The 20,658-nt window shown below is 55.9% G+C and overlaps 6 protein-coding genes across 9 annotated transcripts in view; 5 read left to right on the forward strand and 1 right to left on the reverse strand.

Moving 5' to 3' along the window:
- The window catches only part of TUNAR (TCL1 upstream neural differentiation-associated RNA), a 194,112-nt gene that overhangs the window by 64,394 nt on the left and 109,060 nt on the right, over positions 1–20,658 (reverse strand). The gene's annotated exons all lie outside the window — the stretch shown is intronic.
- On the forward strand, positions 225–1,235 carry LOC138685349 (inositol 1,4,5-trisphosphate receptor-interacting protein-like 1). Its single transcript, XM_069782992.1, has one exon. The coding sequence runs from the start codon at positions 225–227 to the stop codon at positions 1,233–1,235; it is 1,011 nt and encodes a 336-aa protein (XP_069639093.1).
- On the forward strand, positions 3,064–4,074 carry LOC138685351 (inositol 1,4,5-trisphosphate receptor-interacting protein-like 1). The gene has a single exon (XM_069782993.1). The coding sequence runs from the start codon at positions 3,064–3,066 to the stop codon at positions 4,072–4,074; it is 1,011 nt and encodes a 336-aa protein (XP_069639094.1).
- On the forward strand, positions 5,904–6,914 carry LOC138685352 (inositol 1,4,5-trisphosphate receptor-interacting protein-like 1). Its single transcript, XM_069782994.1, has one exon. It carries the CDS (start codon positions 5,904–5,906, stop codon positions 6,912–6,914), a length of 1,011 nt encoding a protein of 336 aa, XP_069639095.1.
- LOC138685353 (inositol 1,4,5-trisphosphate receptor-interacting protein-like 1) lies at positions 8,744–9,754 on the forward strand. Its single transcript, XM_069782995.1, has one exon. It carries the CDS (start codon positions 8,744–8,746, stop codon positions 9,752–9,754), a length of 1,011 nt encoding a protein of 336 aa, XP_069639096.1.
- Positions 11,632–12,642, forward strand: LOC138685354 (inositol 1,4,5-trisphosphate receptor-interacting protein-like 1). The gene has a single exon (XM_069782997.1). It carries the CDS (start codon positions 11,632–11,634, stop codon positions 12,640–12,642), a length of 1,011 nt encoding a protein of 336 aa, XP_069639098.1.

The following is a 20,658-nucleotide window of genomic DNA, read 5'->3' on the forward strand; positions in this document are numbered from 1 at the left end:
AAACGCGGGCCCCCGGGGGGGTGGGTTCTCGGCCTGCACCGAGGGCCCAGCCGCTGGCGGGAGCACCTCGGGCAGGGCACGGTGCCGCCGCCAGCGGGGCTGGGCGCAGGCCTTGCTGCCTCCCAGCTGCTCGCCCCCTCTCCTACCTGCCCCCAGCTCCCTGCGGCTCCCGCTCTCCCTGTCCCACCCCGCTGAGCCTCCTTCTGTCCCCTCTCCTGCAGGCCATGGCCAAGGTGATAGTGTTCACCTTGAGCATGCTGGGCATCGTCCAGGTGCCACCGGAGGTCGGAGATGAGCTGGGTGCGGCTACGCGCTGGTGCGTGCAGCAGCTGATCCAGGAAATGGCTCAGCTGTATGAAGAGACGGAGCAGAGCCCTCAGGATCCGAGCAGAGCAGCCAGGGGAGCCCTGTTCTTCGCTGCCTTGCAGCGGTGGCAGTTCTGGGCCTTTGCTGGAGGCCTGGTACTGCTCTTTTGGCTCTGCCGGCAGCTCTGGAAAAGGAGCTGTGAGCCAGGAAGCAGCAGCAAGCATGGCAGCTCCAGAAGCCTTGAGGAGGAAGAGGATGAGGAAGAAGGGGAAGACCCATTACATGTGGACAGGTTTCTGAACAAGGACCTGTTGTGGCCACTGCCAAACAGGCAAAGAATATGCACGGTGGTGGAAGAGCTGGTGAACGACCTTCTCTGTGTCTGCCGAGCCCTCTCTGGCAATGACTTTGTGCCGCAGCTGCAGCCAGCTGTTGGGCTGGGCGGCTTCCAAGAAGGCCAGAGTGCCGATGAAGAAGACTTTGTCTATTGCCTGACTGTGCCCCTGAAGCCACCCCCCGGGCACTCCTTCCACCTCGAGCTGGGCACCGAAGGGGAGATGCTGGTGAGGAACTCCTGCGTGCGTGTGGAACTGGAGTGCATGTGCACAAGGGAGCGCTGGCTGGGGGACGTGATCTGCTTCCTCCACCACCCTGAGGAAGAGCTGATGAGCAGTCAGGAAGCCAGCCTCCTAGAAACCCTCTGCACCGGCTCGTACCTTGACGTGGAGAAAACTGCCTTCTGGCTCCAGGAGCTGATGACGGCAGCCTCCGTTGCTGTGCCTCGGGCAGCCACAAGCAAGGTAACGGTGCTGCCCTCCACACGCTTCTGCAAGCTCAAGCTGACCAACACCTCCGAGATACCCCTCTCCATTGAGCTGATCTTGGCGGTGCAGCAAGGCAACTCAGACACATTGGTGACCATGGAGTAGGCAGAGGTCAGCGTTACCAGCAGCGTGAGGTGGCCAAAGAGAGAGCAAGCCAAAGAGAGAGCACAACATGGCCAAAGAGGCCGCACAAGGAGGCTTGCGACAGAGACTGCGTTACCACCTGGACGGTGACCACCCACCCTCTTCACGAAACTCCATTCCCTCTAGGACCTTTACCCTGCACAAAGATGCCAATAAAACTTTCTTTTTATTGAAAGCTGCTGTATTGGGTTTGTGTGGCAAGGCTTTGGTAGCAGGGGGGGTTACAGGGGTGGCTTCTGTGAGAAGTTGCTAGAAGCTTCCCACATGTCCCATGGGGCCAATGTCAGCCGGCTCCAAGACAGACCCGCTGCTGGCCAAGGCTGAGCCAATTAGTGATAGTCATAGCGCCTCTGTGATGATAACGTATTTAAGAAGGGAAAAAAAGTTGTGGCGGGCGCAGAAACTGCAGTTGGAGAGAGGAGTGAGAGCACATAAGATAAAAAACACTGCAGACCCCCAGGTCACTGAAGAAGGAAGGGGAGGAGGTGCCCCAGGCGCCGGAGCACAGATTCCCCTGCAGCCCGTGGGGAAGACCATGGTGAGGCAGGCTGTAACCCTGCAGCCCGTGGAGGTCCACGGTGGAGCAGACATCCACCTGCAGCTGGGGAGGACCCCACGCCGGAGCAGGTGGGTGCCTGAAGGAGGCTGTGACCCCGTGGGAAGCCTGCGCTGGAGCAGGCTCCTGGCAGGACCTGTGGATCTGTGGAGAGAGGAGCCCATGGAGCAGGTTTTCTGGCAGGACTTGTGACCCCGTGGGGGACCCATGCTGGAGCAGTTCGTGAAGAACTGCAGCCCGTGGGAAGGACCCACGCTGGAGAAGTTCATGGAGGACTGTCTCCCGTGGGTGGAACCCCACGCTGGAGCAGGGGAAGAGTGTGATGAGCCCTCCCCCTGAGGAGGATGAAGCGGCAGAAAATATCGTGTGATGAACTGACCGTAAACCCCATCCCCGTCCCCCTGTGCCGCTGGGGGGGTTTGGTAGAGAAATCCCGGAGTGAAGTTGTGCCCGGGAAGAAGGGAGGGGTGGAGGGAAGGTGTTCTGAGATTTGGTTTTATTTCTTATTACCTTACTCTGATTGATTTGTAATAAATTGAGTTAATTTTCCGCAAACTGAGTCTGTTTTGCCCGTGACGGTAACTGGTGAGTGATCTCTCCTGTCCTTATCTCAACCAACAAGCTCTTTGTTATATTTTCTCTCCCCTGTCCAGCTGAGGAGGGGGAGTGATAGAACGGCTTTGGTGCGCACCTGGCGTCCAGCCAGGGTCAACCCATCACACCACAATAAAGCAGCACGCAAGCTCCCGTGAAGAAAACGAACTCTAGGCCAGCCTTCCCCAGTCCGCCAGGGCAGGCGCGAGTCGCTGAGCCGGGGTGGGGCCGAAGGCCGGGGCTGGCCGGCGGGCGTGCCTGTGATGCGCTCCGGCACCTATGACATCAGAGGGGACGAGTCACAATGGGGGGGGGGGTATAAAAGGCACCAGCCGGCAGCGCTGCCCCAGTACAGCCTGGGCGAGCGGTGAGTGCGCAGGCGGGGGGAGGCTGGGCTGGACGAGGGCCGGGGCAGAAACGCGGGCCCCCGGGGGGGTGGGTTCTCGGCCTGCACCGAGGGCCCAGCCGCTGGCGGGAGCACCTCGGGCAGGGCACGGTGCCGCCGCCAGCGGGGCTGGGCGCAGGCCTTGCTGCCTCCCAGCTGCTCGCCCCCTCTCCTACCTGCCCCCAGCTCCCTGCGGCTCCCGCTCTCCCTGTCCCACCCCGCTGAGCCTCCTTCTGTCCCCTCTCCTGCAGGCCATGGCCAAGGTGATAGTGTTCACCTTGAGCATGCTGGGCATCGTCCAGGTGCCACCGGAGGTCGGAGATGAGCTGGGTGCGGCTACGCGCTGGTGCGTGCAGCAGCTGATCCAGGAAATGGCTCAGCTGTATGAAGAGACGGAGCAGAGCCCTCAGGATCCGAGCAGAGCAGCCAGGGGAGCCCTGTTCTTCGCTGCCTTGCAGCGGTGGCAGTTCTGGGCCTTTGCTGGAGGCCTGGTACTGCTCTTTTGGCTCTGCCGGCAGCTCTGGAAAAGGAGCTGTGAGCCAGGAAGCAGCAGCAAGCATGGCAGCTCCAGAAGCCTTGAGGAGGAAGAGGATGAGGAAGAAGGGGAAGACCCATTACATGTGGACAGGTTTCTGAACAAGGACCTGTTGTGGCCACTGCCAAACAGGCAAAGAATATGCACGGTGGTGGAAGAGCTGGTGAACGACCTTCTCTGTGTCTGCCGAGCCCTCTCTGGCAATGACTTTGTGCCGCAGCTGCAGCCAGCTGTTGGGCTGGGCGGCTTCCAAGAAGGCCAGAGTGCCGATGAAGAAGACTTTGTCTATTGCCTGACTGTGCCCCTGAAGCCACCCCCCGGGCACTCCTTCCACCTCGAGCTGGGCACCGAAGGGGAGATGCTGGTGAGGAACTCCTGCGTGCGTGTGGAACTGGAGTGCATGTGCACAAGGGAGCGCTGGCTGGGGGACGTGATCTGCTTCCTCCACCACCCTGAGGAAGAGCTGATGAGCAGTCAGGAAGCCAGCCTCCTAGAAACCCTCTGCACCGGCTCGTACCTTGACGTGGAGAAAACTGCCTTCTGGCTCCAGGAGCTGATGACGGCAGCCTCCGTTGCTGTGCCTCGGGCAGCCACAAGCAAGGTAACGGTGCTGCCCTCCACACGCTTCTGCAAGCTCAAGCTGACCAACACCTCCGAGATACCCCTCTCCATTGAGCTGATCTTGGCGGTGCAGCAAGGCAACTCAGACACATTGGTGACCATGGAGTAGGCAGAGGTCAGCGTTACCAGCAGCGTGAGGTGGCCAAAGAGAGAGCAAGCCAAAGAGAGAGCACAACATGGCCAAAGAGGCCGCACAAGGAGGCTTGCGACAGAGACTGCGTTACCACCTGGACGGTGACCACCCACCCTCTTCACGAAACTCCATTCCCTCTAGGACCTTTACCCTGCACAAAGATGCCAATAAAACTTTCTTTTTATTGAAAGCTGCTGTATTGGGTTTGTGTGGCAAGGCTTTGGTAGCAGGGGGGGTTACAGGGGTGGCTTCTGTGAGAAGTTGCTAGAAGCTTCCCACATGTCCCATGGGGCCAATGTCAGCCGGCTCCAAGACAGACCCGCTGCTGGCCAAGGCTGAGCCAATTAGTGATAGTCATAGCGCCTCTGTGATGATAACGTATTTAAGAAGGGAAAAAAAGTTGTGGCGGGCGCAGAAACTGCAGTTGGAGAGAGGAGTGAGAGCACATAAGATAAAAAACACTGCAGACCCCCAGGTCACTGAAGAAGGAAGGGGAGGAGGTGCCCCAGGCGCCGGAGCACAGATTCCCCTGCAGCCCGTGGGGAAGACCATGGTGAGGCAGGCTGTAACCCTGCAGCCCGTGGAGGTCCACGGTGGAGCAGACATCCACCTGCAGCTGGGGAGGACCCCACGCCGGAGCAGGTGGGTGCCTGAAGGAGGCTGTGACCCCGTGGGAAGCCTGCGCTGGAGCAGGCTCCTGGCAGGACCTGTGGATCTGTGGAGAGAGGAGCCCATGGAGCAGGTTTTCTGGCAGGACTTGTGACCCCGTGGGGGACCCATGCTGGAGCAGTTCGTGAAGAACTGCAGCCCGTGGGAAGGACCCACGCTGGAGAAGTTCATGGAGGACTGTCTCCCGTGGGTGGAACCCCACGCTGGAGCAGGGGAAGAGTGTGATGAGCCCTCCCCCTGAGGAGGATGAAGCGGCAGAAAATATCGTGTGATGAACTGACCGTAAACCCCATCCCCGTCCCCCTGTGCCGCTGGGGGGGTTTGGTAGAGAAATCCCGGAGTGAAGTTGTGCCCGGGAAGAAGGGAGGGGTGGAGGGAAGGTGTTCTGAGATTTGGTTTTATTTCTTATTACCTTACTCTGATTGATTTGTAATAAATTGAGTTAATTTTCCGCAAACTGAGTCTGTTTTGCCCGTGACGGTAACTGGTGAGTGATCTCTCCTGTCCTTATCTCAACCAACAAGCTCTTTGTTATATTTTCTCTCCCCTGTCCAGCTGAGGAGGGGGAGTGATAGAACGGCTTTGGTGCGCACCTGGCGTCCAGCCAGGGTCAACCCATCACACCACAATAAAGCAGCACGCAAGCTCCCGTGAAGAAAACGAACTCTAGGCCAGCCTTCCCCAGTCCGCCAGGGCAGGCGCGAGTCGCTGAGCCGGGGTGGGGCCGAAGGCCGGGGCTGGCCGGCGGGCGTGCCTGTGATGCGCTCCGGCACCTATGACATCAGAGGGGACGAGTCACAATGGGGGGGGGGGGTATAAAAGGCACCAGCCGGCAGCGCTGCCCCAGTACAGCCTGGGCGAGCGGTGAGTGCGCAGGCGGGGGGAGGCTGGGCTGGACGAGGGCCGGGGCAGAAACGCGGGCCCCCGGGGGGGTGGGTTCTCGGCCTGCACCGAGGGCCCAGCCGCTGGCGGGAGCACCTCGGGCAGGGCACGGTGCCGCCGCCAGCGGGGCTGGGCGCAGGCCTTGCTGCCTCCCAGCTGCTCGCCCCCTCTCCTACCTGCCCCCAGCTCCCTGCGGCTCCCGCTCTCCCTGTCCCACCCCGCTGAGCCTCCTTCTGTCCCCTCTCCTGCAGGCCATGGCCAAGGTGATAGTGTTCACCTTGAGCATGCTGGGCATCGTCCAGGTGCCACCGGAGGTCGGAGATGAGCTGGGTGCGGCTACGCGCTGGTGCGTGCAGCAGCTGATCCAGGAAATGGCTCAGCTGTATGAAGAGACGGAGCAGAGCCCTCAGGATCCGAGCAGAGCAGCCAGGGGAGCCCTGTTCTTCGCTGCCTTGCAGCGGTGGCAGTTCTGGGCCTTTGCTGGAGGCCTGGTACTGCTCTTTTGGCTCTGCCGGCAGCTCTGGAAAAGGAGCTGTGAGCCAGGAAGCAGCAGCAAGCATGGCAGCTCCAGAAGCCTTGAGGAGGAAGAGGATGAGGAAGAAGGGGAAGACCCATTACATGTGGACAGGTTTCTGAACAAGGACCTGTTGTGGCCACTGCCAAACAGGCAAAGAATATGCACGGTGGTGGAAGAGCTGGTGAACGACCTTCTCTGTGTCTGCCGAGCCCTCTCTGGCAATGACTTTGTGCCGCAGCTGCAGCCAGCTGTTGGGCTGGGCGGCTTCCAAGAAGGCCAGAGTGCCGATGAAGAAGACTTTGTCTATTGCCTGACTGTGCCCCTGAAGCCACCCCCCGGGCACTCCTTCCACCTCGAGCTGGGCACCGAAGGGGAGATGCTGGTGAGGAACTCCTGCGTGCGTGTGGAACTGGAGTGCATGTGCACAAGGGAGCGCTGGCTGGGGGACGTGATCTGCTTCCTCCACCACCCTGAGGAAGAGCTGATGAGCAGTCAGGAAGCCAGCCTCCTAGAAACCCTCTGCACCGGCTCGTACCTTGACGTGGAGAAAACTGCCTTCTGGCTCCAGGAGCTGATGACGGCAGCCTCCGTTGCTGTGCCTCGGGCAGCCACAAGCAAGGTAACGGTGCTGCCCTCCACACGCTTCTGCAAGCTCAAGCTGACCAACACCTCCGAGATACCCCTCTCCATTGAGCTGATCTTGGCGGTGCAGCAAGGCAACTCAGACACATTGGTGACCATGGAGTAGGCAGAGGTCAGCGTTACCAGCAGCGTGAGGTGGCCAAAGAGAGAGCAAGCCAAAGAGAGAGCACAACATGGCCAAAGAGGCCGCACAAGGAGGCTTGCGACAGAGACTGCGTTACCACCTGGACGGTGACCACCCACCCTCTTCACGAAACTCCATTCCCTCTAGGACCTTTACCCTGCACAAAGATGCCAATAAAACTTTCTTTTTATTGAAAGCTGCTGTATTGGGTTTGTGTGGCAAGGCTTTGGTAGCAGGGGGGGTTACAGGGGTGGCTTCTGTGAGAAGTTGCTAGAAGCTTCCCACATGTCCCATGGGGCCAATGTCAGCCGGCTCCAAGACAGACCCGCTGCTGGCCAAGGCTGAGCCAATTAGTGATAGTCATAGCGCCTCTGTGATGATAACGTATTTAAGAAGGGAAAAAAAGTTGTGGCGGGCGCAGAAACTGCAGTTGGAGAGAGGAGTGAGAGCACATAAGATAAAAAACACTGCAGACCCCCAGGTCACTGAAGAAGGAAGGGGAGGAGGTGCCCCAGGCGCCGGAGCACAGATTCCCCTGCAGCCCGTGGGGAAGACCATGGTGAGGCAGGCTGTAACCCTGCAGCCCGTGGAGGTCCACGGTGGAGCAGACATCCACCTGCAGCTGGGGAGGACCCCACGCCGGAGCAGGTGGGTGCCTGAAGGAGGCTGTGACCCCGTGGGAAGCCTGCGCTGGAGCAGGCTCCTGGCAGGACCTGTGGATCTGTGGAGAGAGGAGCCCATGGAGCAGGTTTTCTGGCAGGACTTGTGACCCCGTGGGGGACCCATGCTGGAGCAGTTCGTGAAGAACTGCAGCCCGTGGGAAGGACCCACGCTGGAGAAGTTCATGGAGGACTGTCTCCCGTGGGTGGAACCCCACGCTGGAGCAGGGGAAGAGTGTGATGAGCCCTCCCCCTGAGGAGGATGAAGCGGCAGAAAATATCGTGTGATGAACTGACCGTAAACCCCATCCCCGTCCCCCTGTGCCGCTGGGGGGGTTTGGTAGAGAAATCCCGGAGTGAAGTTGTGCCCGGGAAGAAGGGAGGGGTGGAGGGAAGGTGTTCTGAGATTTGGTTTTATTTCTTATTACCTTACTCTGATTGATTTGTAATAAATTGAGTTAATTTTCCGCAAACTGAGTCTGTTTTGCCCGTGACGGTAACTGGTGAGTGATCTCTCCTGTCCTTATCTCAACCAACAAGCTCTTTGTTATATTTTCTCTCCCCTGTCCAGCTGAGGAGGGGGAGTGATAGAACGGCTTTGGTGCGCACCTGGCGTCCAGCCAGGGTCAACCCATCACACCACAATAAAGCAGCACGCAAGCTCCCGTGAAGAAAACGAACTCTAGGCCAGCCTTCCCCAGTCCGCCAGGGCAGGCGCGAGTCGCTGAGCCGGGGTGGGGCCGAAGGCCGGGGCTGGCCGGCGGGCGTGCCTGTGATGCGCTCCGGCACCTATGACATCAGAGGGGACGAGTCACAATGGGGGGGGGGGGTATAAAAGGCACCAGCCGGCAGCGCTGCCCCAGTACAGCCTGGGCGAGCGGTGAGTGCGCAGGCGGGGGGAGGCTGGGCTGGACGAGGGCCGGGGCAGAAACGCGGGCCCCCGGGGGGGTGGGTTCTCGGCCTGCACCGAGGGCCCAGCCGCTGGCGGGAGCACCTCGGGCAGGGCACGGTGCCGCCGCCAGCGGGGCTGGGCGCAGGCCTTGCTGCCTCCCAGCTGCTCGCCCCCTCTCCTACCTGCCCCCAGCTCCCTGCGGCTCCCGCTCTCCCTGTCCCACCCCGCTGAGCCTCCTTCTGTCCCCTCTCCTGCAGGCCATGGCCAAGGTGATAGTGTTCACCTTGAGCATGCTGGGCATCGTCCAGGTGCCACCGGAGGTCGGAGATGAGCTGGGTGCGGCTACGCGCTGGTGCGTGCAGCAGCTGATCCAGGAAATGGCTCAGCTGTATGAAGAGACGGAGCAGAGCCCTCAGGATCCGAGCAGAGCAGCCAGGGGAGCCCTGTTCTTCGCTGCCTTGCAGCGGTGGCAGTTCTGGGCCTTTGCTGGAGGCCTGGTACTGCTCTTTTGGCTCTGCCGGCAGCTCTGGAAAAGGAGCTGTGAGCCAGGAAGCAGCAGCAAGCATGGCAGCTCCAGAAGCCTTGAGGAGGAAGAGGATGAGGAAGAAGGGGAAGACCCATTACATGTGGACAGGTTTCTGAACAAGGACCTGTTGTGGCCACTGCCAAACAGGCAAAGAATATGCACGGTGGTGGAAGAGCTGGTGAACGACCTTCTCTGTGTCTGCCGAGCCCTCTCTGGCAATGACTTTGTGCCGCAGCTGCAGCCAGCTGTTGGGCTGGGCGGCTTCCAAGAAGGCCAGAGTGCCGATGAAGAAGACTTTGTCTATTGCCTGACTGTGCCCCTGAAGCCACCCCCCGGGCACTCCTTCCACCTCGAGCTGGGCACCGAAGGGGAGATGCTGGTGAGGAACTCCTGCGTGCGTGTGGAACTGGAGTGCATGTGCACAAGGGAGCGCTGGCTGGGGGACGTGATCTGCTTCCTCCACCACCCTGAGGAAGAGCTGATGAGCAGTCAGGAAGCCAGCCTCCTAGAAACCCTCTGCACCGGCTCGTACCTTGACGTGGAGAAAACTGCCTTCTGGCTCCAGGAGCTGATGACGGCAGCCTCCGTTGCTGTGCCTCGGGCAGCCACAAGCAAGGTAACGGTGCTGCCCTCCACACGCTTCTGCAAGCTCAAGCTGACCAACACCTCCGAGATACCCCTCTCCATTGAGCTGATCTTGGCGGTGCAGCAAGGCAACTCAGACACATTGGTGACCATGGAGTAGGCAGAGGTCAGCGTTACCAGCAGCGTGAGGTGGCCAAAGAGAGAGCAAGCCAAAGAGAGAGCACAACATGGCCAAAGAGGCCGCACAAGGAGGCTTGCGACAGAGACTGCGTTACCACCTGGACGGTGACCACCCACCCTCTTCACGAAACTCCATTCCCTCTAGGACCTTTACCCTGCACAAAGATGCCAATAAAACTTTCTTTTTATTGAAAGCTGCTGTATTGGGTTTGTGTGGCAAGGCTTTGGTAGCAGGGGGGGTTACAGGGGTGGCTTCTGTGAGAAGTTGCTAGAAGCTTCCCACATGTCCCATGGGGCCAATGTCAGCCGGCTCCAAGACAGACCCGCTGCTGGCCAAGGCTGAGCCAATTAGTGATAGTCATAGCGCCTCTGTGATGATAACGTATTTAAGAAGGGAAAAAAAGTTGTGGCGGGCGCAGAAACTGCAGTTGGAGAGAGGAGTGAGAGCACATAAGATAAAAAACACTGCAGACCCCCAGGTCACTGAAGAAGGAAGGGGAGGAGGTGCCCCAGGCGCCGGAGCACAGATTCCCCTGCAGCCCGTGGGGAAGACCATGGTGAGGCAGGCTGTAACCCTGCAGCCCGTGGAGGTCCACGGTGGAGCAGACATCCACCTGCAGCTGGGGAGGACCCCACGCCGGAGCAGGTGGGTGCCTGAAGGAGGCTGTGACCCCGTGGGAAGCCTGCGCTGGAGCAGGCTCCTGGCAGGACCTGTGGATCTGTGGAGAGAGGAGCCCATGGAGCAGGTTTTCTGGCAGGACTTGTGACCCCGTGGGGGACCCACGCTGGAGCGGTGTGCTCCTGAAGGACTGCACACCGTGGAAAGGACCCATGCTGGAGCAGTTCGTGAAGAACTGCAGCCCGTGGGAAGGACCCACGCTGGAGAAGTTCATGGAGGACTGTCTCCCGTGGGTGGAACCCCACGCTGGAGCAGGGGAAGAGTGTGATGAGCCCTCCCCCTGAGGAGGATGAAGCGGCAGAAAATATCGTGTGATGAACTGACCGTAAACCCCATCCCCGTCCCCCTGTGCCGCTGGGGGGGTTTGGTAGAGAAATCCCGGAGTGAAGTTGTGCCCGGGAAGAAGGGAGGGGTGGAGGGAAGGTGTTCTGAGATTTGGTTTTATTTCTTATTACCTTACTCTGATTGATTTGTAATAAATTGAGTTAATTTTCCGCAAACTGAGTCTGTTTTGCCCGTGACGGTAACTGGTGAGTGATCTCTCCTGTCCTTATCTCAACCAACAAGCTCTTTGTTATATTTTCTCTCCCCTGTCCAGCTGAGGAGGGGGAGTGATAGAACGGCTTTGGTGCGCACCTGGCGTCCAGCCAGGGTCAACCCATCACACCACAATAAAGCAGCACGCAAGCTCCCGTGAAGAAAACGAACTCTAGGCCAGCCTTCCCCAGTCCGCCAGGGCAGGCGCGAGTCGCTGAGCCGGGGTGGGGCCGAAGGCCGGGGCTGGCCGGCGGGCGTGCCTGTGATGCGCTCCGGCACCTATGACATCAGAGGGGACGAGTCACAATGGGGGGGGGGGTATAAAAGGCACCAGCCGGCAGCGCTGCCCCAGTACAGCCTGGGCGAGCGGTGAGTGCGCAGGCGGGGGGAGGCTGGGCTGGACGAGGGCCGGGGCAGAAACGCGGGCCCCCGGGGGGGTGGGTTCTCGGCCTGCACCGAGGGCCCAGCCGCTGGCGGGAGCACCTCGGGCAGGGCACGGTGCCGCCGCCAGCGGGGCTGGGCGCAGGCCTTGCTGCCTCCCAGCTGCTCGCCCCCTCTCCTACCTGCCCCCAGCTCCCTGCGGCTCCCGCTCTCCCTGTCCCACCCCGCTGAGCCTCCTTCTGTCCCCTCTCCTGCAGGCCATGGCCAAGGTGATAGTGTTCACCTTGAGCATGCTGGGCATCGTCCAGGTGCCACCGGAGGTCGGAGATGAGCTGGGTGCGGCTACGCGCTGGTGCGTGCAGCAGCTGATCCAGGAAATGGCTCAGCTGTATGAAGAGACGGAGCAGAGCCCTCAGGATCCGAGCAGAGCAGCCAGGGGAGCCCTGTTCTTCGCTGCCTTGCAGCGGTGGCAGTTCTGGGCCTTTGCTGGAGGCCTGGTACTGCTCTTTTGGCTCTGCCGGCAGCTCTGGAAAAGGAGCTGTGAGCCAGGAAGCAGCAGCAAGCATGGCAGCTCCAGAAGCCTTGAGGAGGAAGAGGATGAGGAAGAAGGGGAAGACCCATTACATGTGGACAGGTTTCTGAACAAGGACCTGTTGTGGCCACTGCCAAACAGGCAAAGAATATGCACGGTGGTGGAAGAGCTGGTGAACGACCTTCTCTGTGTCTGCCGAGCCCTCTCTGGCAATGACTTTGTGCCGCAGCTGCAGCCAGCTGTTGGGCTGGGCGGCTTCCAAGAAGGCCAGAGTGCCGATGAAGAAGACTTTGTCTATTGCCTGACTGTGCCCCTGAAGCCACCCCCCGGGCACTCCTTCCACCTCGAGCTGGGCACCGAAGGGGAGATGCTGGTGAGGAACTCCTGCGTGCGTGTGGAACTGGAGTGCATGTGCACAAGGGAGCGCTGGCTGGGGGACGTGATCTGCTTCCTCCACCACCCTGAGGAAGAGCTGATGAGCAGTCAGGAAGCCAGCCTCCTAGAAACCCTCTGCACCGGCTCGTACCTTGACGTGGAGAAAACTGCCTTCTGGCTCCAGGAGCTGATGACGGCAGCCTCCGTTGCTGTGCCTCGGGCAGCCACAAGCAAGGTAACGGTGCTGCCCTCCACACGCTTCTGCAAGCTCAAGCTGACCAACACCTCCGAGATACCCCTCTCCATTGAGCTGATCTTGGCGGTGCAGCAAGGCAACTCAGACACATTGGTGACCATGGAGTAGGCAGAGGTCAGCGTTACCAGCAGCGTGAGGTGGCCAAAGAGAGAGCAAGCCAAAGAGAGAGCACAACATGGCCAAAGAGGCCGCACAAGGAGGCTTGCGACAGAGACTGCGTTACCACCTGGACGGTGACCACCCACCCTCTTCACGAAACTCCATTCCCTCTAGGACCTTTACCCTGCACAAAGATGCCAATAAAACTTTCTTTTTATTGAAAGCTGCTGTATTGGGTTTGTGTGGCAAGGCTTTGGTAGCAGGGGGGGTTACAGGGGTGGCTTCTGTGAGAAGTTGCTAGAAGCTTCCCACATGTCCCATGGGGCCAATGTCAGCCGGCTCCAAGACAGACCCGCTGCTGGCCAAGGCTGAGCCAATTAGTGATAGTCATAGCGCCTCTGTGATGATAACGTATTTAAGAAGGGAAAAAAAGTTGTGGCGGGCGCAGAAACTGCAGTTGGAGAGAGGAGTGAGAGCACATAAGATAAAAAACACTGCAGACCCCCAGGTCACTGAAGAAGGAAGGGGAGGAGGTGCCCCAGGCGCCGGAGCACAGATTCCCCTGCAGCCCGTGGGGAAGACCATGGTGAGGCAGGCTGTAACCCTGCAGCCCGTGGAGGTCCACGGTGGAGCAGACATCCACCTGCAGCTGGGGAGGACCCCACGCCGGAGCAGGTGGGTGCCTGAAGGAGGCTGTGACCCCGTGGGAAGCCTGCGCTGGAGCAGGCTCCTGGCAGGACCTGTGGATCTGTGGAGAGAGGAGCCCATGGAGCAGGTTTTCTGGCAGGACTTGTGACCCCGTGGGGGACCCATGCTGGAGCGGTGTGCTCCTGAAGGACTGCACACCGTGGAAAGGACCCATGCTGGAGCAGTTCGTGAAGAACTGCAGCCCGTGGGAAGGACCCACGCTGGAGAAGTTCATGGAGGACTGTCTCCCGTGGGTGGAACCCCACGCTGGAGCAGGGGAAGAGTGTGATGAGCCCTCCCCCTGAGGAGGATGAAGCGGCAGAAAATATCGTGTGATGAACTGACCGTAAACCCCATCCCCGTCCCCCTGTGCCGCTGGGGGGGTTTGGTAGAGAAATCCCGGAGTGAAGTTGTGCCCGGGAAGAAGGGAGGGGTGGAGGGAAGGTGTTCTGAGATTTGGTTTTATTTCTTATTACCTTACTCTGATTGATTTGTAATAAATTGAGTTAATTTTCCGCAAACTGAGTCTGTTTTGCCCGTGACGGTAACTGGTGAGTGATCTCTCCTGTCCTTATCTCAACCAACAAGCTCTTTGTTATATTTTCTCTCCCCTGTCCAGCTGAGGAGGGGGAGTGATAGAACGGCTTTGGTGCGCACCTGGCGTCCAGCCAGGGTCAACCCATCACACCACAATAAAGCAGCACGCAAGCTCCCGTGAAGAAAACGAACTCTAGGCCAGCCTTCCCCAGTCCGCCAGGGCAGGCGCGAGTCGCTGAGCCGGGGTGGGGCCGAAGGCCGGGGCTGGCCGGCGGGCGTGCCTGTGATGCGCTCCGGCACCTATGACATCAGAGGGGACGAGTCACAATGGGGGGGGGGGTATAAAAGGCACCAGCCGGCAGCGCTGCCCCAGTACAGCCTGGGCGAGCGGTGAGTGCGCAGGCGGGGGGAGGCTGGGCTGGACGAGGGCCGGGGCAGAAACGCGGGCCCCCGGGGGGGTGGGTTCTCGGCCTGCACCGAGGGCCCAGCCGCTGGCGGGAGCACCTCGGGCAGGGCACGGTGCCGCCGCCAGCGGGGCTGGGCGCAGGCCTTGCTGCCTCCCAGCTGCCTCGCCCCCTCTCCTACCTGCCCCCAGCTCCCTGCGGCTCCCGGCCCTGCTCCCCCCGGCGCCAGCTCCCTCCCTCCCAGCCCCACTGAACCCCTTCTCTCCCTCCTCCTGCAGGCCATGGCTGCCAGACGATTCTTCGTCGAGCTTGTGCTAAGCATCCTCTGGAATGCTCAGGTGGTCGGTGATGAGCTGGATGAGGCCACACGCAAGCCCATGCAGCAGCGTGAGTGGTACCTCAGCTGGAAGACGACTCGCCTGCTGCAGGAGATGGAGCAGGGGACCCAGGAGCAGAGCGGCTTTGCTGCCTTGCAGCAGTGGCAGTTCTGGGCTGTTGCTGGAGTCCTGCTCCTGCTCCTCCTGCTCTTTGGGCTCCGCTGGTGGCTCAGGAAAAGGAGCCATCAGCCACAGGAGCAAAAAGCACACCCCTATTTGGCAGTGGATATGGGCAGTAAATGGGCCAAGCGCTTCAGGGAACTGGACGAACTGTTCCCAATGGAGGAGTTAATCTGGATCTCCCAAAAACGCAAGGGAAATTGTCATGCCACGACTGAAGCCAGCCATTGGTATAAGCAGCACCTTAGAAGGTCGGAGTTCCCGTGAGCATGACGCCGTCTACTGCCTGCCTGCTCGTGCCCCTGAAGCCCCCCCATGGGCACACCTTCCACCTCGAGCTGGGCACCGCGGGGGAGATGGCAGCGAGGAACTCCAGCTTCCACGTGGAGCTGGAGTGCACCTGCACGAGGGAGCGGCCGGTGGAGGACACGCTGTGCTGCAGAACTGAGCGCGCTGGACACGGAAAACACGCTCCTCGATTGGCTGTGGAAATTGCTGCTGCAGCTTTCCTCCACAGCAAAAGCATACGCTGCGGAGTGGGACCCGATGCAGCTGAAGGGGCCATTGCAAGGAGCCTTGCAACAGAGATGCCTGCTACCATGGGGACAGCGACCGCCCTCCCTCTTTGAGAGAGTCCATTCCCTCCAGGAGATCTACCGTGTGCAAAGGGGTCAATAAATCTCTTGTTTGGACAAAGGCTGCGTCCGTGAGTGTCCGTGCGTCTCTTTGTCGGGGAATGTGGGCATAGGGTGCTGACAGCTCAGCTGCCACAGAGTCAGGGAGCATTTTGCAGAAGAGCCGGTGCAGTGGGCTCTGGTCTCAATGATACACTGGGCTTCGGCTTCCCAGGTGCTGTGGGCTAATCCCAGCAGGCTGCTTGGCATCATGCAGCTACTCAATCCCTTGCCCCCAGTGGCACGGTGGAGACAATCTGAAGGGTAAAAGTGGGAAAGCCTGGGAGTTGAGAGGTTTACAGTTTAGTAGGTAAAGCACGAGCTACACGCCCAGGCAAAGCAACGTAAAGAATTCATGCACTCCTCCCCTGGCCTGCCTTTCTGGGAAGCGTTCTGCCTCCCTGGGGCTCGGGTTGAAGGCATTACCAGGAAACTTCCTAGCCTTATACAGCCCTCACATTATTAGCCGCTCTTGCTTCTTCGTGTGGGTACCAACGAAGTCGTGATGAGAAGCCCAAGGGTGATCAAAAGAGACTTCAGGGCCTCGGGCAGATTGGTAAAGGGATCAGGAGCACAGGTAGCATGCTCCTCTGTCCTCCCAGTTGTAGGGAATAACATCGAAACAAACAAGCGGACGCTGCCTATCAATACCTGGCTCCGAGGCTAGCGTCACTGGCAGAATTGGGGGTTTCTCAATCACGGGACGGTCCGCGCGACACCAGGCCTGCTGGGGCCTGACGAGATTCACCGTGCTCAATGAGGGAAAAGTGGTTTTGCTCACGACTTAGCGGGGCTGACTGAAAGAGCTCTAAACTAGGTTGGAAGTGGGGAAGGAATAAAATCAGGCCTACTAGTGATGAGCTAAGGGACGGCAGGACAATGTTGGAGGAACGGTGCGCAGAGCTTTCACTCCGCTCCACGATGCGCTGAGGACACTGGAGCGCAGCTGAAACGTCTGTACACTAAAGCAGGCGGCGCGAGGAAGAGACAGGAGGAGCTAGAGGCCTTGGCTCAGTCCCAGAGCAACGACATCCCTGGCCTAAGGGACACTTGTTGGGAAGAGCCCTGCGACTGGAGTGCAGTGATGGACCCTTCCAGGCTCTTCAGGAGAGAGAGGCAGGGCAGGCGAGGCGCAGGGGTAGTGCTGTATGTAAAGGAGGGGTTGGACTGTACAGCGCTTGCAGCTGGGGACGACATGGTTGGGAGCCTCTGCGTAAAGATTAAGGGACAAGCTAACAAATGGCTGAAAAATGGAAGCGGTGATTGTAATTTATGTTATAGATTAGAAGTTAAGTGTTTTCCTGCAGGAAATAGAGATTGAATACAAGACCTTCTCCAGCCTGCTGGTGCAAACTCAAAATTTCCATCTTCTACCAGCATGGCTTAACATTACTAGCTAAAAGGAAGGTTTGGATGGGAATCACTTTCCTGCAGAAGCTCTGTCATCATTCAATAAAGTATTCACGGTTCTCATGTACTAATAAATTTACTACTCAAACTTACTAACAAACTGAGAATGTAGTTTCATTTGAAAATGAAAAATAAAGGCAAAGTCACTGTTAAAGAGAATTCATCTGTGAATGGCAAATTGCCTCCTGGAGCAAAAGCACTCATTACACTCAAAGAAAGGATGAGATCTCCCACAGTTAAATAAAACTAGTAGGAAAAATAATTGCTTGATAAATCAGAGTAATTAAATTTTGCACATGTGAATGCTACTGCACCTCTGTCTTCAGTGCAACAAGGCCAGCCCTGTAGCACAGAAACAGCACATAAAGCTCAGCCCTTTATTCCCTGAAAAATCTACTACTGAAGGAAATGGTGCACCTTTTTCCTGTTAGCTCTTCATTAATGAGGAATGGGAAATCATGTCCCTCAAAGCTACTTGAAACAGAGAGTCAAAAACAGTGGTGATGCTATCTACTCCCTGTCCAGCTTCTGCTGATATTTCACCGATCATTAGTGTGTCTTCTAGCATTTTAAAAACAACTTATTTTAAAGCAATAGACTCTGTTTTCCTTTGGGAACCTGCCTGATAGGTCATCTGTTAGTTAGTCTGCCTTATATGTTAATTTTTTTATACAATGTAAATACCTCTGTTTCCTGTTATAACTTACCATGAGATCTTTAAACTTCATAGGTACTCTGATTGCTCTGTATTAGTTCTGAAAGAAAGCTTCTGCAATTATCCTTTCAAATTCTAAAAATTAATTCTTGACCATTCAAAATACTTTGTGTATAGGCTATCTAAACACAGTTATTTACATGTAGGCACGCACACATGCATCAGTTGTTCATCCACCTCCTGTACTCAGCAGAAATCTAGCCAATGCAATCTAGAGCACGATTGAGTTCACCCTGACCTAGGGAACCAGCAGCTGCTGAGCTGAATCACTCGCTCAGTTCCAGTGACTCCAGGCTTGATCTTTATTGACTCTAGTAAGGGCTTTGATACTGAGGGCTCAATCCATTGCCCACACAGAGGGAGGCAGTGCCCTTTGAAATGAGACAGCATAACCTGCCTATCCTCCCACTGACAATAGGCCTCCCAGACCCATCAGGGTGTCCTGCATACTCTAGGGCGTCTGAAATGGCAGCAGTTCCTGTGTGTGGGCAACTGAAGCGAGCCTCTATCCCGCAAACAGACTCTTACAGGTAGGCATAACAAATTTAGGTATCTCGGTTGCCAGCTGAATCTCTGGAATTTAGGAACTTGAACAGGAGCTATATCTGGAAAGGCCATGTCACTGCCACAGTGTATGCAGCACTTGTAAGAAGTGGCTTATGATGGTTTCCCTCTTATAATTCAAGAGGAGACTAACAGGAGAAAAGCACAGCACAAGCTCATTTATATATGTTCCTCAAGAGTACAAGGATGTGTTGCATACTCTGTCTTCAGAATCAATCAAGCAGAAAGCACCAGTAATCACTTTCAAAAGGGTTACAGAAGAGTGATCTTGGGGCTTAAGGGTCATTTTAAGGCATATCTATACAGTCAGGTTTAGATGGTCATGAGTTAACTCGCTCCACATTTCATATCACCTCAGGTTTGCAAGCCACCTAGATGCATTATCACAGGATAGTATTTGAGCTAAAAATTCACACCTTTTAGCTTCTTCATGCAGGCTCAGCAGATGGCTACACTCTAAGCTGGACCTGGCCTGTACTGCAGTATCTTGGAGCTTGGATGGCATCAGCTAGCAACCTTTAATCATTTAAATGTATTCAGACACTTTGGTGCTGACCCCCTTACTGTAAAAATCACCACAGTTTTGGTAAATTGAGACATCAGGCAACAAAAGACCCACACAGCACTGAGGCACTGTATCTACATAGAAACACAACTTCATCTTCTGACAGTCCGTATTTGACAAAAAAAGAGAAACTGCCTTTCATTAAGAGAATCTAAGCAAAAAGTAGTAATTTTGCCAATAGTCTAATATTCTGTAAAAATCAGTTCCCTAAATCAATTTCCCTAAAAAAGTTCAGACAATCTTATTAACCATGTGATCTCTGTGCATTTAGTCTCATCTTAACTTCTCCACTACAGCATTTTTGTAGGATTGACCATAATAAATGTGATTATGGATGCAGGTTTACACAAGTATAGTTCCCACTGTAACTTATCCATTAAGTGGTTAGCTATTCTACTAGATTAGATACTGCTAGACGACTGAGTAAGGTCTTTGAGCTTCTTCCCAACATGCCTCTTCTGGGTATGTGTCATGTCTGGCAAAAACTGCAGTGTCCACTGAGAAAAAGAAGACATACAGCAGATGCTTGACTGCATTTCTTTTCCTGCTTGACTGCAGTGACTGCTCTAAGAAGTAAACAATCCACTCAGTAAAATAAACTGTTGCAAATGCTTACTATGGGTTGTATCATTCGATTATTACCTTGCTCATTCTCTTTCCCTAAACAGCTTTGTTCAAATTCCCCTACCATTCTATATACTCTTGAATTTTTATCAGCTATATCTCTTCTCCCCAGGCAGAGCCCACACTTCCTTTTTGCTCCAAGACTGTACTCCCTCTTTTCTAAAACACTTATCAACATCTGTATGTAGGATTGTTTTATTGTTTTGGTAAGGCACTTATTCTTGGAATTAATTCCCGCTTTTTGACTAAGGGATGACAATGTTCTATAAAGTATTCAGTCTCTGAATCAAATAGAGAGAGAAAAAACTATGATGTCTCCCATTTTCAGAATCGAAAGAGCAGTTGATGTCAGAAAGCAAAATAACAAAAGGTGACCTTAAAATAATATGGTTCACAAGGGCACTGCCTTTTAGGCTCAGTGACCAATTCATCTCAATGCACATGCAGGGTTAGAATTGTAAAGTAAGACTAATGAACATGGCAGAAACATACACAGTAATTCATCATCATAACAAAGCATAGCACAATTATCAGGAATTTCCTGTAGGCTTAACAAAATTACATGGAAACAAATTGTTTGGTCTGTTCAGTTAGAAGCTCAAGAATCCTGGACGAAAAAATAGACAGGGATTGTTACCACCTATATACACAAATTATCCTTTTATGATATGACAAATGTACAATTTGGCTTTCTTTTTTTGTTTGTACACTGAAATTGTATTCAGTGCTTGCCCAAATAGGTCTCCATGTTCTGCAACAGGACATGTCACAGAAAACATAGGAAGAAAAAGCAGTTGGCTGCAGGGGTAAAGGAGTTAATGGATATAACCACAACACTTTTCTCATGCTTGCCAAAGACTTTAATACGGTAATAGTTCTCAGGTAAGACTGGAAGGAAGGGAAACCTTTAATTAGTTGGAATTTACTTACTTTAAAAAAATTGTCTCTGCTTGGTGTTTCTTCCTGAGAAAAGACCAATGTCAGCATCATCTGGTGAACAATTGGGTTTCGTCCTGATCCTGGTTTTCAGCTATCTGGAGTACAGTTTAGGCTGATGTTTATTTGACTTTCCTCCCAGAGGACTACTCTTCTGTAGGAGAATTAAAGCTATGCAATGCTTACACTGACATTTCTTGCACCTCTGATAGCAGAGAACAAGACCCATTCTGAGTAAGCACTAATAATAGACAACACTGCAAGTAGCTGCTGGGGGCTCACATGCCTGAGAGACATAATACTAAAGGCAAAGTCACTGCTGAAAGGAGCAGATAGATTGCATTTGCTATCACAGATCTCTACTGCGTTTCAGTGATCGTGCCACTTAGGCAAAGTGGGACTTTGAGAGCAA

This window comes from Haliaeetus albicilla, chromosome 5 (assembly GCF_947461875.1).
Source record: "Haliaeetus albicilla chromosome 5, bHalAlb1.1, whole genome shotgun sequence".
NCBI classification, from domain to species: Eukaryota; Metazoa; Chordata; class Aves; order Accipitriformes; family Accipitridae; genus Haliaeetus; species Haliaeetus albicilla.

Excerpts from the sequence above, each read along its gene's own strand:
- LOC138685353 (XM_069782995.1), top strand. The coding sequence starts at position 8,744 with ATGGCCAAGGTGATAGTGTTCACCTTGAGCATGCTGGGCATCGTCCAG.
- LOC138685354 (XM_069782997.1), top strand. The coding sequence starts at position 11,632 with ATGGCCAAGGTGATAGTGTTCACCTTGAGCATGCTGGGCATCGTCCAG.
- LOC138685352 (XM_069782994.1), top strand. The coding sequence starts at position 5,904 with ATGGCCAAGGTGATAGTGTTCACCTTGAGCATGCTGGGCATCGTCCAG.
- LOC138685349 (XM_069782992.1), top strand. The coding sequence starts at position 225 with ATGGCCAAGGTGATAGTGTTCACCTTGAGCATGCTGGGCATCGTCCAG.
- LOC138685351 (XM_069782993.1), top strand. The coding sequence starts at position 3,064 with ATGGCCAAGGTGATAGTGTTCACCTTGAGCATGCTGGGCATCGTCCAG.